At 41.6% G+C, this 17388-nt stretch overlaps 2 protein-coding genes across 13 annotated transcripts in view; one reads left to right on the top strand and one right to left on the bottom strand.

Annotated features, from left to right (window-relative positions):
• Positions 1-6461, bottom strand: part of RPGRIP1L (RPGRIP1 like) — a 140918-nt gene extending 134457 nt beyond the window's left edge. For 6 of the 8 annotated variants that reach the window (XR_014713796.1, XR_014713797.1, XM_084645018.1 and 3 more), the window contains exons 1-2: positions 6368-6461; positions 3073-3200 (exon numbers count right to left, since the gene is read on the bottom strand). The gene's annotated coding sequence lies outside the window, so the exon portion shown is untranslated. Of the gene's footprint in view, positions 1-3072; positions 3201-6363 lie in introns of all 8 variants that reach the window. The other 2 variants (XM_084645019.1, XM_084645020.1) reach the window with 2 other exon arrangements.
• Positions 6462-6569: 108 nt separating this feature from the next.
• Positions 6570-17388, top strand: part of FTO (FTO alpha-ketoglutarate dependent dioxygenase) — a 326168-nt gene continuing 315349 nt past the window's right edge. For 4 of the 5 annotated variants that reach the window (XM_084645025.1, XM_084645027.1, XM_084645026.1 and 1 more), the window contains exon 1: positions 6570-6741. In XM_084645025.1, coding sequence (XP_084501151.1) covers positions 6700-6741 — 42 coding nt within the window. In that variant the 5' untranslated portion in view covers positions 6570-6699. The remainder of the gene's footprint in view (positions 6742-17388) is intronic. The other variant, XM_084645024.1, reaches the window with a different exon arrangement.

The raw sequence follows: 17388 nt of genomic DNA, 5'->3' as shown, positions 1-17388 counted from the left end.
GTAATAGCTTATCTAAAGTGACCACTCTCCTTACAATGTGCATGATAATCAAGGTGGGCCATTTCCAGCACAAATCCTGGGTTTAACAAGAACGTCGGGGGGGGGGGGGGGGTGAGGCGGTAGGAAAAAAACAAGGGGAAATAGGTTACCTTGCATAATGACTTAGCCACTCCCAGTCTCTATTCAAGCCTAAGTTAATTGTATCCAATTTGCAAATGAATTCCAACTCAACAGTTTCTCGCTGGAGTCTGGATTTGAAGTTTTTTTGTTGTAATATTGCAACTTTCATGTCTTTAATCGCGTGACCAGAGAGATTGAAGTGTTCTCCGACTAGTTTATGAATGTTATAATTCTTGATATCTGATTTGTGTCCATTTATTCTTTTACGTAGAGACTGTCCAGTTTGACCAATGTACATGGCAGAGGGGCATTGCTGGCACATGATGGCATATATCACATTGGTGGATGTGCAGGTGAACGAGCCTCTGATAGTGTGGCTGATGTTATTAGGCCCTATGATGGTGTCCCCTGAATAGATATGTGGGCACAGTTGGCAATGGGCTTTGTTGCAAGGATAGGTTCCTGGGTTAGTGGTTCTGTTGTGTGGTATGTGGTTGCTGGTGAGTATTCGCTTCAGGTTGGGGGGCTGTCTGTAGGCAAGGACTGGCCTGTCTCCCAAGATTTGTGAGCGTGTTGGGTCATCCTTCAGGATAGGTTGTAGATCCTTAATAATGCATTGGAGGGGTTTTAGTTGGGGGCTGAAGGTGACGGCTAGTGGCGTTCTGTTATTTTCTTTGTTAGGCCTGTCCTGTAGTAGGTGACTTCTGGGAACTCTTCTGGCTCTATCAATCTGTTTCTTCACTTCCGCAGATGGGTACTGTAGTTGTAAGAATGCTTGATAGAGATCTTGTAGGTGTTTGTCTCTGTCTGAGGGGTTGGAGCAAATGCGGTTGTATCGCAGAGCTTGGCTGTAGACAATGGATCGTGTGTTGTGGTCAGGATGAAAGCTGGAGGCATGTAGGTAGGAATAGCGGTCAGTAGGTTTCCGGTATAGGGTGGTGTTTATGTGACCATTGTTTATTAGCACTGTAGTGTCCAGGAAGTGGATCTCTTGTGTGGACTGGACCAGGCTGAGGTTGATGGTGGGATGGAAATTGTTGAAATCATGGTGGAATTCTTCAAGGGCTTCTTTTCCATGGGTCCAGATGACGAAGATGTCATCAATATAGCGCAAGTAGAGTAAGGGTAAGGACAAAGTCACAAAGTTCATCCACCAGGTTAGCTGTGACATTATCGGGGATAGTGTTCTTGACAGCTTGTAGTCCATCTTTGTCCTTACCCATAACTATTTTACATTTGGGGACAATGTATACCTTCAGATCAGCGGCACTGCTATGGGTACTGCATGGCCCCACAGTATGCCAACATTTTTATGGCTGACTTAGAACAACGCTTCCTCAGCTCTCGTCCCCTAACGCCCCTACTCTACTTGCGCTATATTGATGACATCTTCATCATCTGGACCCATGGAAAAGAAGCTCTTGAGGAATTCCACCATGATTTCAACAATTTCCATCCCACGATCAACCTCAGCCCACCTCGATTATCATGCACATTGTAAGGAGAGTGATCACTTTAGATAAGCTATTACCAGCAGGAGAGTGGGGTGGGGGGAGGTATTTTTTCATGCTTTGTGTGTATAAAAATATCTTCTACAGTTTCCACAGTATGCATCCGATGAAGTGAGCTGTAGCTCACGAAAGCTTATGCTCAAATAAATTGGTTAGTCTCTAAGGGGCCACAAGTACTCCTTTTCTTTTTGGGAAGTTTAGAGACTGAGCTAGAATTAGCAGCAAGTATCACTGCTTGAAGATTGACATCACTTTGAAAAGAGTAACTACATGATCTGGAAGCATTCTGAGAACGATTTGTCCATTTTACCCCAAAGCTGTGCTTTTCTTCTGAAAAGCAAGTAACTTTCTCCAAAGCAAACATCAATGCTGTTATCTTCTGCCCTGAAATACTGGTGCATGTTTGTTTTAACATACCACTCTTGCAAGAAGTGCACTGATGTCTTTAATGACCATTAGTATCCGTCATCTTTCTTCTGAAACATGACACCAAAAGAGCAATTCCCCATAGAAACATGTCAGGATTATTTGTTGAATACTAACTCAAGGCCTAATCATAAACTGCTTGCTCAAACAAAACTCTCATTTAAGTCAATGGGAGTTTTGCCTCTGTAATCAGATTGTCCTGACATCACTTCAAAAATGCATGGGTTTTTCCCAGAAGTCTCCAAATTACATAACTGGAAGGCATCAACTTAACTGATCAAATCTGATGCGAGTGTATCACAATCTTCAGGTTTCAGAGTAACAGCCGTGTTAGTCTGTCTTCGCAAAAAGAAAAGGAGTACTTGTGGCACCCTAGAGACTAACCAATTTATTTGAGCATGAGCTTTCGTGAGCTACAGCTCACTTCATCAGATCACAATCTTATCACAATCTTGTTACAAAAAAGCAATTGTACTCATAGTTTAGAGATGTAGTTCTAGAGAGAGCTTCTCCAGTTGGCATAGCTACTACCTCTCATGGAGGTGGCTTAACTACATCTCCCATCAACATAGTAGCGTCTTCAATGAAGTGCTACAGAGGCACAGCTGCACCACTGTGGTGTTGTAACATCTCAGAACAGGATGAATGAAGACTTTGTTTTCCCTGAACAACAAGGGAGAAAAACAAATTCCATGTGTAATGTGCCATCAAGCTCTTTATGTTTTAAGAGAATGGTTTGGCATTTAGATAACTAATTGCTGGTGTTTCAAGTTCATTCAGTGTCTCGTTATTTGTTTGTTTTCCAAACAGACAGAGAATTCCTTTGTAAGAGTGGTCTGTTTGAATGAATGATAAAGACAAGGCTGTTGATTTTTTGTGTAAGCAATTACATTTTTCTCTTTCTTTTCTTTAATTTATTTTCTTTTGTTATTTCACCCATCTCCTAAGTAGCTAAAATGGTTAACCAAAAGACTGCTAAGATTTGCTTGTCTACAGGGCCTGAAAAGAAACACACCTGTGGTTTGTTTTAAGCGTAGACCTTCCCTTCCCTAGGACTGATCAATAGGAAGATACACACACCCTCTTCCATTGTATCCTGAACCCCATCAACTCTGACTGTTTTTTGTCTCCAGAATAGGTTACCTGAAAAGGATAATGGTTACTTGATTATTACTCAGTTCCTGTTCTTGGAAATGAAGCACAAACCTTTACAATTGGAAGAAGGAAATTAGAAATATTGTGATTAACCAACATAATTTTGGGGCCTTAGCATAAAATCATGAAGTTTCCAGAGTGCTACTTATACTGCAGAAAATGGTAGCTTTGTAATCTGTAGCACTGAGTTTACGGAATTGTTTTAGCACAATTTGTATTTGACAAACATTACAAAGAAATTTACATACAGATTTACAATTTGCACACAAGGATAAAAATTGCCAAAAATGACTGCTTAAAGCTAAACACCTAAATACCTGTTCATGGCCCAATTCTGCAAGTGGACTCTTGATGCGCATGAGCCCATCAACTTGGATATGGTTCATACGGGCAGATAGGGTTACTCCTAAACTGCCATTAGGTACCTAATTAGTAACCTAATTTTCAGCAATGCTAAAAGGTGCAGTTTTTATTGAAGTCAACAGGAGCCATACATGCTCAGTACCTCTGAAAATTAGGATACTTATTTAGCTAAGTAAGGATTTAAATGCTTAACTTTAGGTACTTCCATTTGAAAATACTGGCCATTTTTAGCATAATTTAGGGGAAAACAAACAAACACATATCTCTGAGCCACAAATTTGTAAATTCCTTACAAATACTCTGTATTCTTCTTCTAGCCATACATCAGAGAGAACTGATGCAATTTATCTTTTTCCCCCAAGAAACGGTGCCTATTGGGAGATGGCATTAAAAACAGTCTCACATTCTTTTTTAGGAGGGAGCATAGACACATGGTCCAATATTCTTTCATACTTTTTTAGATGTTACAAAGTTGGAGTGTTTTGTTTGTTTTTCACCATCTCAGTGCATTGGCACATTCTGCAATAATTGGTAAGAAATGCACTTGGGTCCTCTAATTGCTAATGCTATACAAATAAACAACAAGCACATACTTATATAGGGGTTTACCTTCAAAATACTTTGCAAACATTCACTACATTTTGCAGCCACCCTGTATGAGGTAAGTGGGTAAATATCATTGTCACGATGTTAGGAATCTGGGAACTGACACAGAAGCGGTTTCTAGCCTTCTCTCCCTGTTTGCAGTTCTACTGGCGATATCAATGGCAGGAGCACCAGAGTAGACAGGCTATCTGGCCACTGTTAGAGGGCTTTCCCTTCACTCCCTCCCCTGGTTCTTGTCATGCAGACAGAAAGCAGAAGACCAGAAGTCCAACGTGTAGGCAATGCAATGTTTATTGGAGTTAGTTCCAAGTAAGCATAACCAGAGCTCTACACGCTGGTAGAGTCTGTTTCCCAGTGTTCTGTTCCAAGCTCTGATGCCATAGAGCGTTTCCACCGTTCCCTCTTCCCAGATCTGATGTGACAGCGCCTTGTGTGTGTCCCCGTTCCTCATTTCCCCCCTCCGCATGCCCATTTCCCACCTCCTCCTTCTTAGCAGGCCCAAATATACCTGCAATGGACACCCTTGGCCCCACCCCTTACAACTTATGGTCATGTTCCATTTTGGAGGATTGTGAGTCTAGGGTCTTCATCCCACCTGTTTTGTATCTCATGGGAGGGGTGAGGTTGTGCTATGTTCAGGACAGGCATGTCTTTGGCCTTTTAGTGTTTTATACCTTCACCCCCATCCCCTCCTGACTGGTTGCTTGACCTTGCCTTGACAGAAGAGGCAGCCTTCTAGCGTATGCTCATATATTACATTCCTACCATAACCTGTAACACTTTAGCTGGATCCCTTATCTTTTCTCATTGTACTAAAAGACCCATCTGGTTGTGGGAAATGCAACGCACAGTGTCTTTGTTCACTGTTCTTCATACATATTAGTATAAAATATAAAAGTATCAAAAAATCAAACCCAAAATTCTATCTCAGCATATAGGCTTGTTCGTTAGCCTAACAGCCATCAGTGTAACCTTGGGAGGCCTAGACTAAGCCAGTCTGGGTGGGCCACTGTTTGAAACTCTGGGAGACACTAGCACCTTTCCTACACTTGGACTCCCACCTGTGTAGCTGCACCAGTGCTAGCAAAAATGGGTAACCTTCAGGGAAAACATACTGGTATATGTATGCAAGGTGACAGCCTGTGCGTACCTTAAAGTTACACTCTCCCCTCAGGCAGAGGAGTGCAATTCCCATTAAGCCCAGTGTTATCTATGTATCTGTGGGAAGCATCTGGTCCTTAGCCTGGAGCAGGACTGAGACTAGCCCTTGGAGTAGCCAACCACACTCCTGTGCTCAAATCTCTGGGAGCAAGGCACCCTGGCAGAGGATGGTGTCTCATGGGCCTACACGTGATCTGGGGACCGGGACCTGCCCCAAGGAAAAGGGGCACCAGCCTGCATAGAGCAGGACTGGTGGCAGCCCCATGACCTTAAAAAAACACCCCTCGCCCAGGGCAGACCACGGCTAGACAAAAAACCAAGTACGGCTCCGTCACAGGAGTCAGCAACATGTCCATACACAACCACAAGTGTCCACGGTAAAAATTTTGAAGTCTGTGGGGGGCGCTCATGGACAAGTGGCAGAAGCCATGGCACACTACCTCCGTCCCCCCCTTCCCCGAGTGCTGACTTCATGGCCCTCCCAGCCCATTGGCTGGGAACCACAGCCAATGTGAGCTGTGGAGAGTGGTGCCTGTAGAGCTGCCTGGCCGCACCTCTGCCAGCAAGGACAGGGAAACCATCCAAGGTGAGCCTCCCTGTCCCGGCTGTTGGTGGCAGAAGTGTGGCCAGGCGGGTCTCCACACTGCCTCTGCCCCTTCTCCCCAAGCGCTGACTTCATAGCTCCCAGGCCATTGGCCAGGAACTATGGCCAATGGGAGCTGCACGGGCAGCTCCTGCAGACAGTGGAGCGCGCAGACCCGCCTGGCCGTGCCTCAGCATAGGAGCTGGAAGGGGGATATGCCACTGCTTCCGGGAGCTGTTTGAGGTAAGCTCTGGCCGGAGCCTGCACCCCTGACCCTCCTCCCAAGCCGGGGTCAGAGGTGAGCAGGGGAGCTTGGCTGCAGGTGAGTGCGGAGCACCCGCTCAGTTTTCCCCGTGGCTGTTCCAGCCCCAGAGCAACCCCTGCTCCGCCATGTCCCACCGGACCCCCTGCCCAAGGGCGGTAAAGCTCCCTGCGTACTCACGGCCCTGCGTGCTCCTCTCTCCCTCGCAGCCGCTCAGACTCCGTTAGCAACGGCCTCTGTTGCTACGCAGAAAGGTCACTTCCTCCTGCTGGGGGCCTGGCGAGGCTGTGCCCCACTGTCTGACGGGAGTTGTAGTTCGGCGGCCAGCGTTCCAGGCTCCCTCCCCCTCCTTCCCGTGTGTCAACCGCGCTGCATCCCGGGAGTTGTAGTCCTGCCAGGAGCGCCGGGCCTGCGCTGGGGCCGGCAGGAAGAGGCTGAAAAGACTACGGGGAGGCCGAGCGTGGCGGTGTGGGGTGCCGCAAGCGTCGGGGGCTGTGCTCGAGCACGGCAGCATGAAGAGGCGAGCAGGGGCGAGCGAGAAAAAAGAAGCCAAGGTACCTTCTCTTTGCTTCCTGCCCCTCCCAGCCTTGTCAGGCCTGCCCCCCGCCCGAGCTCGCCGGCCCGCCCCCAGGCTGGGCTCTGCAGTCCAGGGGAGATTTCTCAGCTGCCGGCGGGGGAGCTCATCACGCCCCCGCGGTTGCCGGAGCATCCTTGCCCAAGCAGGATCCCCCCGCAGCCGGAGGGGACGGTAGTGGGCGCTGCTCCGGGCCGGGACCTCTGGCCCCCTTCCCCGGCTGTGAATTCCTGCAGCCTCCCGCTCGCCCGAGGGACAGCGCGCAGCTGATGATTAAGCCGAAAGACCAGCCCTAGAGCCTGCCCCCTGCCTGCTGGGCCCGAGAGTTAGCGCTGCCGGGGCGTTAGACGGGAGCCCCACCCAGGTGTCCTGGGTTCAAATCCTTCCCCCTGTGCCCATGGCGTTGCAGCGCGCTGGTGGGTCACTATCCACGGCCCTTAACTGGCGCTGTCCGCCCTGTGCTTGGGACCTTGTGTTCAGCAAGCATGTGGCTGCGGTTGATTTCTCCAGTCTCGGTGTCTGCAGGGCAGTGCCCGTCTCCCAGGGCTACTTCCTTCCGCCTCTGGGTCACACAATCGTTTTGATCGCCTATGACGTGCCACTTGCTTACTGTAGCCCAGGAGTCGGCCACAGCTGCCTTGCTTCTAGCTGGGAGAGGTGTGGCCTGAGCACAGGGCCGGGAGCCTGCTGCCTCTGAGTGCTAACCACAGTCCTGATAGTGGCTAAAAGTTGGTGCTGTCCTCCTGCTAAATTTTTTTTTTGTAAATATCTTTGAAATCATATGACTGTTTTTGAAGCCATTTCCAAGGTCTTTCATGGTTTCTGGGCTGCATTCTTAGTGGGAACTTTATAATGTTTACCCAGAGCAATTTTTGTGACTATGCACATTAAATTGTTTCCCCAGTATCTTCTTACTAAATGGCCAAATAAGTGTGCTTTTGTTTTTCCAGTAAAATATCTTCCCCCCCCCCCAGCCCAGATGATCCAAATGATTTTATATTAATGTATCTGATAGGAATATTAGGTATTTTATAGCTTCCTGGCAGTTGAATTTTTTTCTTGAATGTGTGTGTATGTTTAATGATATCATGAGCCCACCTTGAAAATTTAACCCAGAGTACTAATTTATATAGTTTGAAGGCACTATTAACAATAGTTTTTTGTATGGCTTTCTAGCACCCTCATACAGTGTTTGATTAATATTATGAATCTGATTCTTCTTTATTGGTGATTTTACACTGTTGTAACTGCATTGATTTCATGGAATTACAGCTGTGCACCAGTGTAAGTGAAAGGAGAATATAAGGCCTCTGTATATTTTGTATTAAGTATGTGCAATGTTTGTTTTAAAGCCTAGTTTAGTTAAAGCCTGATCTCACTTATACCTGTGTAAGTTAGGGGTAAGAGGAACTATAGTGCAAGGGATATAGTGCAAGAGGAAGTGTGCACACACATATATCAGTAGAGGCTGAGGTTAGGCCCTACTGATGATCAAGCACTGATCTCCTGCAGCAGGCTGCCTGTCTCTCTTCAAAGGAAGCCTTCACGTACATCATCAAAGTTTTTGTTTTGTGCTATTTTAGAAGAACTCTCCTGCTCCAAGGATTGTGGTGGGATTTCTTTAGAGTATAGTTTCTGTAATGTAATGATTCAATTGCAATGTACTATATGCTTTTGGTCTCCGTATGACCAGTGGAACATTAGTACCCTTCTGCTGAATATTCATATGGGTGCAAAGTGATGCAAACTAGCAGAACTTCATGAAGCTGAACTTCCTCAAGGTGCTGAGTGCCATCAGCTCCAATTAATTTCAGCCCATTATTTGTCCTAAGCCCACCTCTCCTGTCCTGCCTTCACCAAAATATTGCCTTTGTGTGTATTATAGTGGTCAACATAAAAATAGAGCTGTTAGACTAGACATTATTGACTGGTGATTCCAACAGGACAGACATTTTAATTGAGCACCCAACACCTATGAGAGTTTCCTTTCTCTTCACACATAATTTAAATGGAATTAGTCCGATCTGCTTTTTATTTGGGTTCCTTACTTCATTACAGAGTAGGCCATAGTTTTGGCCATGTCCTTTATTTAATTGGACAAAGAAAATATACGCTTTTTAAAACCAACTTTTCCATGCTTGGTTTCAGCCCAGAATCTATTTTTTTCCCCATAAAAGTTTGAATATTTTTTGAATATTTGAAATGATTTTAATAAAAAAAAAACCCCACACATTTAAAAAAAAAAAAGGCAGGGATTTTTCACCTTCCAGACACCGTGTCTGATTAATAGTCAGTTTTCTTTTAAAATTTAATCCATGGCAAGTATGCATTGCTCAATAAGCAATGTGTGCATTACTTTGTGTGTGGGTTTTTTTTTTTTTTTTTTTTTAAAGTTTAAAAGTAAATGTAAGCCTGAGAGGTGCTAAGCACTGGCAACTTCAGTTGGCAGGTAGCATCTTGCAAGAGTAAGAGTTTGTGGGATTAGTAATTAAATTAGGACTGTTTGAAAAATGGCATGCCAATCCCCCCAAAATGTTATTTTCCTTGACTCGAATAAGATTAGCTTGTAGGATGTTGGGGGATGATACTACTGGACCCAATTCAATATTAACCTGCATCCTGTGTAGTCATTTACACTGGTGCAAAGTGGCTGTATAATGCTAACAAACAAGAACTAGTAGCAATGAATCTGTCTGACCATCATTAAATATATATTTGTACAGCGCCCAGTACAATTGGCTCTGCAGTTGGGATCATTTGGGGCTATGGCAATATAAATAATAAAATGTATCAACATACAGACATCTGAATGTTCAGAAGGGATTTTAGTGGCGTCTGTGTATATTTTGGTGTGTGATTGTTCCACGCGTGAGCTGCGTTGAAAGGGAAAGTAATAGAGAATTCTTTAGTCTTTGCTAAAATATCATAAACAATTTTATTTTATTTACAAAAAAGAAAAGAAAAAGGAAGTAATCTACAAATAACTACAGTAACACAATGTTAAGGTTGAGATTTCATCCCGTCAAAAGTCGGGAATTCAGTTCCCCATATCATTCTTAACTTGCTGCCAGGCACATACCTCATTTTAATGCCTATTTGGTGTTTTATCACATTCTCACACACCACTGATGTAACCAACTATTCTCAAAATAACATAACAAAGGAGAGGATGTTGATGTTGATGTTGATGGTTGATGTTGGAAAACAGTAATCTCTTTTATATGATTAAAATATCTCAGCTTTAACATTGCATTGGTATAGTTTATTGTTTATATAATCCTTTAATTTCCCATTTTTCTTGTGTGCATTTTTCTTAATAAAACAATAAAAATGTTAAATTTGTTGATTAAATTTATTTTGTCAGTCTTCTTACAATATCTAAGTGAAATAATGTGAACATAACACTTTATATGCACTCAAATAAACCTGTTATGCTTCTTGCTTAGGTAAACAGTGTGCAAGTTTTAGCAGAATCAGCAGCCAATATGCCACTAGCAGTTTTTGTTTTAGTCACATTATTGGCCCCTAACATTATTAATGAGACAGTAATTGAGAAATAGTGTTGATTGTCACATAAAACATGATCTGTATATTGGAAACAACCAGGTAGAGGCCTTGCATATGCAGAATGAAATAAAAGAAGGAATGAGTAGCAAATGTTCCCTACTTTTAAATTCATCACAACCCTGCTGTTTAAATTGCCCCAGCTGTTAATGCTGGAACCATTACAGTAATGGACTCAGCAAATGAAGGAGAACCAAGACACACACACTTTATTACCTGAGGGGTAATTTTCTCTTCATCTGTAATAGCAGCAGTGCCTAGTATTGATCAGGCCATCAAGATACTAATCCTCTGTAAAATTACTTGTTATAACTGAAAATGTGTTAATCCAAATCAGTCTGTGTCCTGACTTTCTACTTACTATTGAATACAGTCTATTAGATGGTTTATTTTTCATTATTTAAAGCCTTTACATTGATAATAGTTGGAGCTTCCTTTGCAAGAGCGAGTACTTAATCTTCTCTATAGCCCAGGGTTGTCTTTTTGTTTTAAATGGAACATCACCCACTTAATTAAGGAGTGAGTGTCTGTCTTGCTGGTCTGAATTATGATGGTACTTTAGGTCCCCAGATTTATTAAACATGCTGTTTTACACTGTCGTTTTTGTTATAAATAAGAGCAGGCCCATCTTGCCCAGATTAGAAGTTTGCAGGTATAAGATATCAATAAGTGCTAAGAATTTAAGTTACTTGGATTTTTATTGCAAGCTATAGTTTGTTTTGTCGATTGTGTCCTGTAAGGAGAATGTGTCAGAGATTAACGCAAAGAATGTTTTGTATTTTACTGTCTTGAAAATATTATCTCCTAAAGCTCTGAATATTTTTCCACTGTCATCTGTAACTTTACAAATTTGGCATCCGGCCCAGCATCTGGCTGCTGAGTTCCTTCAGTTACCATTGATTTCAGTGAGAGGTGACAGGTTCTGGACTGGGAGTTCGGAGACCTGGTTCTATTCTCTGCTCTGCCACTGACTTGCTGTTGCTTCACCTCTTTTATCCCATGACAGCTTAAAAGGAACAGAGGGAAGGTCATCTCATGGATGGGTAACTGGTTAAAAGATAGGAAACAAAAGGTTGGAATAAATGGTCAGTTCTCAGAATGGAGAGAGGTAAATAGTGGTGTCTCCCAAGGGTTTGTACTGGGCCCGGTCCTATTCAACATATTCATAAATGATCTGGAAAAAGGGGTAAACCGTGAGGTGGAAAAATTGGCAAATGATCAAAACTACTCAAGATAGTTAAGTCCCAGGCAGACTGCCAAGAGCTACGAAAGGATCTCTCAAAACTGGATGACTGGGCATCGAAATGGCAGATAAAATTCAGTGTTGATAAATGCAATTTAATGCACATTGTAAAACAATCACAACTATACATATAAAATGATGGGGTCTAAATTAGCTGTCTCTCTTCAAGAATGAGATCTTGGAGTTATGGTGGATAGTTCTCTGAAAACATCCACAAAATGTGCAGCGGCAGTCAAAAAAGCGAACAGAATATTGGGAATCATTAAGAAAGTGATAGAGAATAAGACAGAAAATATCATATTGCCTCTATATAAATCCACAATACGCCCATATCTTGAATACTGCATGCAGATGTGGTTGCCCCTTCAGAAAAGGACAACAGAAATGGTTAGGGGTATGGAAAGGCTGCTATGTGAGGAGAGATTAATAAGACTGGGACTTATCATAGAGGTCTATAAAATCATGAGTGGTGTGGAGAAAGTAAATAAGGAAGTGTTATTTACTCCTTCTCCTAACACAAGAACTAGGTGTCACCAGATGAAATTAATAGACAGCAGATTTAAAACAAAAGGAAATATTTTTTCATACAGTTAACCTCTGGAACTCTTTGACAGAGGATGTTGTGAAGGCCAAGACTGGAACTAGGTTCAAAAAAGTACTAGATAAGTTCATGGAGGATAGGTCCATCAATGGCTATTAGCCAGCATGGGCAGGGATGGTGTCCCTAGCCTCTTGTTTCCTCAGAAGCTGGGAAAGGGCGATGGGATGGGATCACTTGATGATTCCCTGTTCTGTTCATTCCCTCTGGGGCACCTGGCATTGGCCACTGTCAGAAAACAGGATACTGGGCTAGATGGACCTTTGGTCTGACCCAGTATGGCCATTCTTATGTTCCTTCGTTGCCTCTCTCTCCCTTTGTTTATTTTATTTATTTAGATTGTAAGATCAAAGGACGGGGACTGGCCCTTTTATATGTATAGTGCCTAGCATGGTGGGACACTGGTCTTGGTTGTGGTCTCTAGACACTACTGTAATACAGATAATTAATAATACTAACTGGTGTTGCAGATGCACACCACCTCCCGAAATGGAGCTTTTTAAAAACAGCAAAACTATTTTAAATTGTTTCAATGTCTGTGGTCCTGCATCGGGATTCATTAAAATGGACACATGCCCTTTTTGGAGTATTAATAAAGTCGCTGAGATATTGCTCGTGAGAAATTCTAACAGTTCTTGTTGCAAGATCAGGATCTAGAACTGGAGGATGGATGATTATTTTTAAGAAAAGTGTCTTGTAATGTTGCACAAAGATGATTCACCCTGAGATGTGAGGGGGAAAATCTTCAATCAGATTTCCATTTTTATGCTTAAAGCATCAAGTTGATCTTCACTCCAGCAATGCTTATAGAAGTGTTTACTTTGTAATTATCCCTCTCATTGCTGTTTTTGGTTTTTCTGTAATGGATCCAACTTACATTTTTTTAAAAAGAATCAGCCTTACCAAGAGTGTATTATGTGTGCCTTCTGCAAAAGGTTTAGGCCTTGATCCTGCAACTGTACATAAGCTTCATATGGGCTCTGCTTGGTTATACAGGTCTGCCTGCAAGATGGGGCTAAACAGACGTTTAAAATTCCTATTCATAGGCTAGGATAATTCTTGTATCCCATGCCCATGGGTAATGTATTTAATTACACACATACTTCAGTGTTTGAAGGCCAGCAGCTCCACAGCAATTTCTTCCACATTTTGATACATTTTGAAAAGTTTAGGATTTCTTTCCATTAGTCTCCAGAAAGTGCAGTTAATTTTTTTTTTTTTACATGAGCAAACTATTAGTCACCCAAATTAGTCCCATTGAACTTAAACCAGTGGAATCTCTGAGGTGACCAAAGTCCCCTCGCTGTTACCCCCAGAATCCCTCTTAAGTGTGTGTGTGCGTGTGTTCACATGTGTATGGGGAAAAGTGTCTAAAGTAATTGCTTTGGGTGGGGATGGGGGAACAGCATTCTGACAGAACCCAAGCCTCTTCCCGTGTTCAGATCTGGATCTGATTCTGTGGGCATACTTCTGGGGAAATGGGGGAATGATGCCAGAATGGTGGCATATCCTTTTATGTGTCCCCTCACGCCCCACACCTGAGCAGATATCCCTTTCGTTTTTTGTTCTTTATATCCACAGAAGGGATGATCTAGCCCCATGCCATTTGTTTACTTCTAACTTCATTAGTGAATACCCCTCTTCCATAATCTTCAAGAACACAAAGTAGAGATCCTTAAAAGCTAGCACTGAAATTAAGAAATTTATCAAATCAAATCTCTTGGAACTCCTAGGAAGGCACTGTCCAAAATCGAGCTACACTTATCTGCTCCCTTCTTTTTCAGGGTATATTCAAGGTATTATTTTATGAGTATGGTTGAAAAGGAATTGACCTCTGAAGGATGGTGCAGCCTGTCTGCCTCTTTTCTTTGTGCACTAATGAACTGTGTGAAAGCAGTAGTGGCTAGAACTATGTGGAATATTTGAAATGAAATTCAGAAACCTTTAAATCTGAAGTTAGGGCAAATATGTCTGCAGATTTACCACAAAAGTAAAGAAAAATAAAACCACACCTTGGATTTTTTTTAAAGGAAAATAGAACTTTGGGTGCAAATAGGCCAATTTTCACTCAAAAATGGTCCTCTTTCTGGGCAGGGATAGCACAGTTTTGGTTTTATTTTGATAAAATTAATTTTTGCACTGTGATGGTTGTTCATATAAAACTGAGGTATATTGTGTAATACCAGAAGCAGCCCACAGGAATCTGTCTTCAGATTCTGCATATACAGCACATGATGTTAATGGCATTCCACATTAGCAGCTCCAGAATTGAATCTTCTCCCTTGAAATTAAATCATGATGGAATCACATTGTTTCCTATGGAAACAGTGATAAAACTTTCATTGATTTCAATGGGAGCAAGACTGGGTTCTAATTATGGTTACAGTAATTCATCCATATTCTCAGTTACTCAGTTTACCTTTAATGACCTAGAGCTTCAAAATATTAAGTGATCCTCTTGCCTTCTGTTATCAAATGGGAGTATAATATTGTATTCTATTATATTTGATACTGAACTGCAAAGTATGTTTATGACTGTTATCATTTAAAACATTGTTATGGCATATACTTTATTATGGATTCTTGAAATCCTCTGTATTATAAATGATAGTGCAGTAGTTTACAAAGGAAGGAAACTTTGGACTATTGTGTTTTACTTAAGCAGCCTCTCTTCCATTATACTGCACATAATGCACCCTTCCTAGAAGAATTACATCTCTGTCCCCTAGAATTTGTTCAGTTTCATTTTGCCCTTTTATCTGCTGCTCATCCCACTACTTTTATTTAAGAGTGTAAAGTTACTTTAGTGTAACTGCTGTTGTCACCTTTGCCCTCAGCTAATCAAATAGTTTACCTTGAGGGAAGCATTTATCTCCCACTTTCATTATTATTATTTTCGTAGCTGTAAAGATATATATTTTGTGTCTGCAGAAGGCTGTAACAGTGAAACGAGGTATTGATCTGCTGTATTTGGCAATTTCTTTCCACCTTGCCATCGATATCATGTCAGCCTCTGTCTGTACTGTGGTTGACCTCACAAATAGCTCTTTATGTTCCCATTGGATTCAAATGATATACTATGCTGAAAACTAAATCAATGAATGATTATAAAGTTTTTAGTATTATTTCATGACCCTGAGGCAACTGGTGCTCCATGCATTGAATACTTGAAAGGATACCTAGTATGGTAAAACAGGTGTTGCTATTTTTGTTCTTATAGAGCTGGAAACATCATAGCTTAGGTCTTAAGTAACTGTGCACTTTGATATTTTTGTGATTATTTTACAAGTTGGGTAAATCTGTGTTTAAATTTCTTAAGGGCCTGACTAGAGGCAACTCACATTACTTTATGCCTCCATAAAGGACTGTAGGATTGGACTCCAATGAGTCTTACGGCTACAATGGAAACAATTGAAATTACTTAAGAGCAAAAATTCTCCTCCTCTGTTCCATGCTATGTTGCATATCATGCACTCATTGTTTGCAGAAGTTCAATAGTCCTTAACAGAAGGATGTTAGGAACGTGTATTTTTTGCAGAGGGTTGAAGTGGGAATCAGATAAGATACCTAACAAGGAATAGTAAGCTCATATAACCAATGGGTTTTATAAGTATGTTTTTCTGTCCAGGAGGCAAATATTATTACAGCTCTGTAGAATGTTATCTTGTGTATATACTCTGACCAGTAAGACTATTACATTATCTTTAAAGATGAAGCTAAACTGTGATTTAGCAGATTTAATAGTGTTAAAATTTTAAAATAATTTTGAAAAAATTCATATTAACTCCAAATAGATATTTGCAGAAATGGACAGGATTTTCACAAGCACTTAAATGACTTAGGAGCACAAGCTTCACTGAAAGTCAATGACACCTAAATCACTTAAGCCCAGATTTTTAAAAGTATTTAGGTGTTACTTTGCTCAGTATGAAAAAGCCTGCTTTAGGAGCCTCAGTCTAATTTGGCTTACTTAGGAGCCAAAATCCCTTTTGAAAATGAGATTTAGGCTCTTAAATCAGTTGGGCATTATAACACTGAGTGCAGCACTGCCTAAACACCTTTAAAAATCAGGGCCTTAGGCACATCTGAAAATCCCACCCAATATCTCAAAGCGTGTGGACCTATTGAAATGCACATTTTTTTTTATCAATAAAAAAGGTGTTCATAGAACATTGATGGGGGGCTACTTACTAATGATAAATACATGTAAGTTAGTCAAAGGACATTGGTGTTAACTTGGCAGACAATTTATATTGGGTGTTAGCCAGTCTTACCACATGGTAGATCCATGCAAGCAGTTCAGACTATACCAATACCGCTGCCAATGAAAATTGCCTTGGGCAGAATACTCTGATGTTGGGAAGAATGCTTTCACTGCCTGGTGTCTGTGATTCATGTGATTACAGACAACTTCGAAGGGGAGATGTACTATATGTGCCCGGTACCATGTGCTCACCGGCATCGTCACAGATTTAAACCAAAAAAAAAACCAAAAACCTTCCATTTTAATAATCCTAAATTCTTCCCAAGCAGCGCAGGTACAACATCAGTGAAATTATTTTACCTGTAAAGTGGGAAGACTGGAGTAGAGCAGATCAGACATTTTCCAAAGGAACATTTTTTCATCAGAAAATGTCTGTTCACCAAAAGCAAAACATTTAGCAGAAATGTGTCAATTTTTATGCAAAAAGAAAAGGAGTACTTGTGGCACCTTAGAGACTAACCAATTTATTTGAGCATGAGCTTTCGTGAGCTACAGCTCACTTCATCGGATGAAGTGAGCTGTTGCATCCGATGAAGTGAGCTGTAGCTCACGAAAGCTCATGCTCAAATAAATTGGTTCGTCTCTAAGGTGCCACAAGTACTCCTTTTCTTTTTGCGAATACAGACTAACACGGCTGTTACTCTGAAACCTGTCAATTTTTATGAAAATTTATTTTGAAAGAAAAATTGGAGTGAGGGGATTTTAATACGGTTGAAAAAGTCTGTTTTAACCTTTTTCAGAACATTTAATTTTTTTGTTTTCAAAATTACTTCTTGTATAAAAATCAAAATTAGAACTAAGTGTTTTTAAATTGACTTGAAATGAGTTGGTTTTTTTCCAGAATTTTGGTTTGCTGGACATTTCATCATTTTTTGTTTCTGTTCTGTTTTGGAATGGAAGAAACTACAAAATCATTGCAATTCCCACAAAATGAAAATCCAGTTCTGCCCAGTTCTAG

This window comes from Lepidochelys olivacea (genome assembly GCF_965140295.1).
Source record: "Lepidochelys olivacea isolate rLepOli2 genome assembly, chromosome: 12".
In the NCBI taxonomy this organism is placed as follows: domain Eukaryota; kingdom Metazoa; phylum Chordata; order Testudines; family Cheloniidae; genus Lepidochelys; species Lepidochelys olivacea.
The sequence above is the reverse complement of the archived record's forward strand: the minus strand, read 5'-3'. Positions and strand labels throughout refer to the sequence as shown.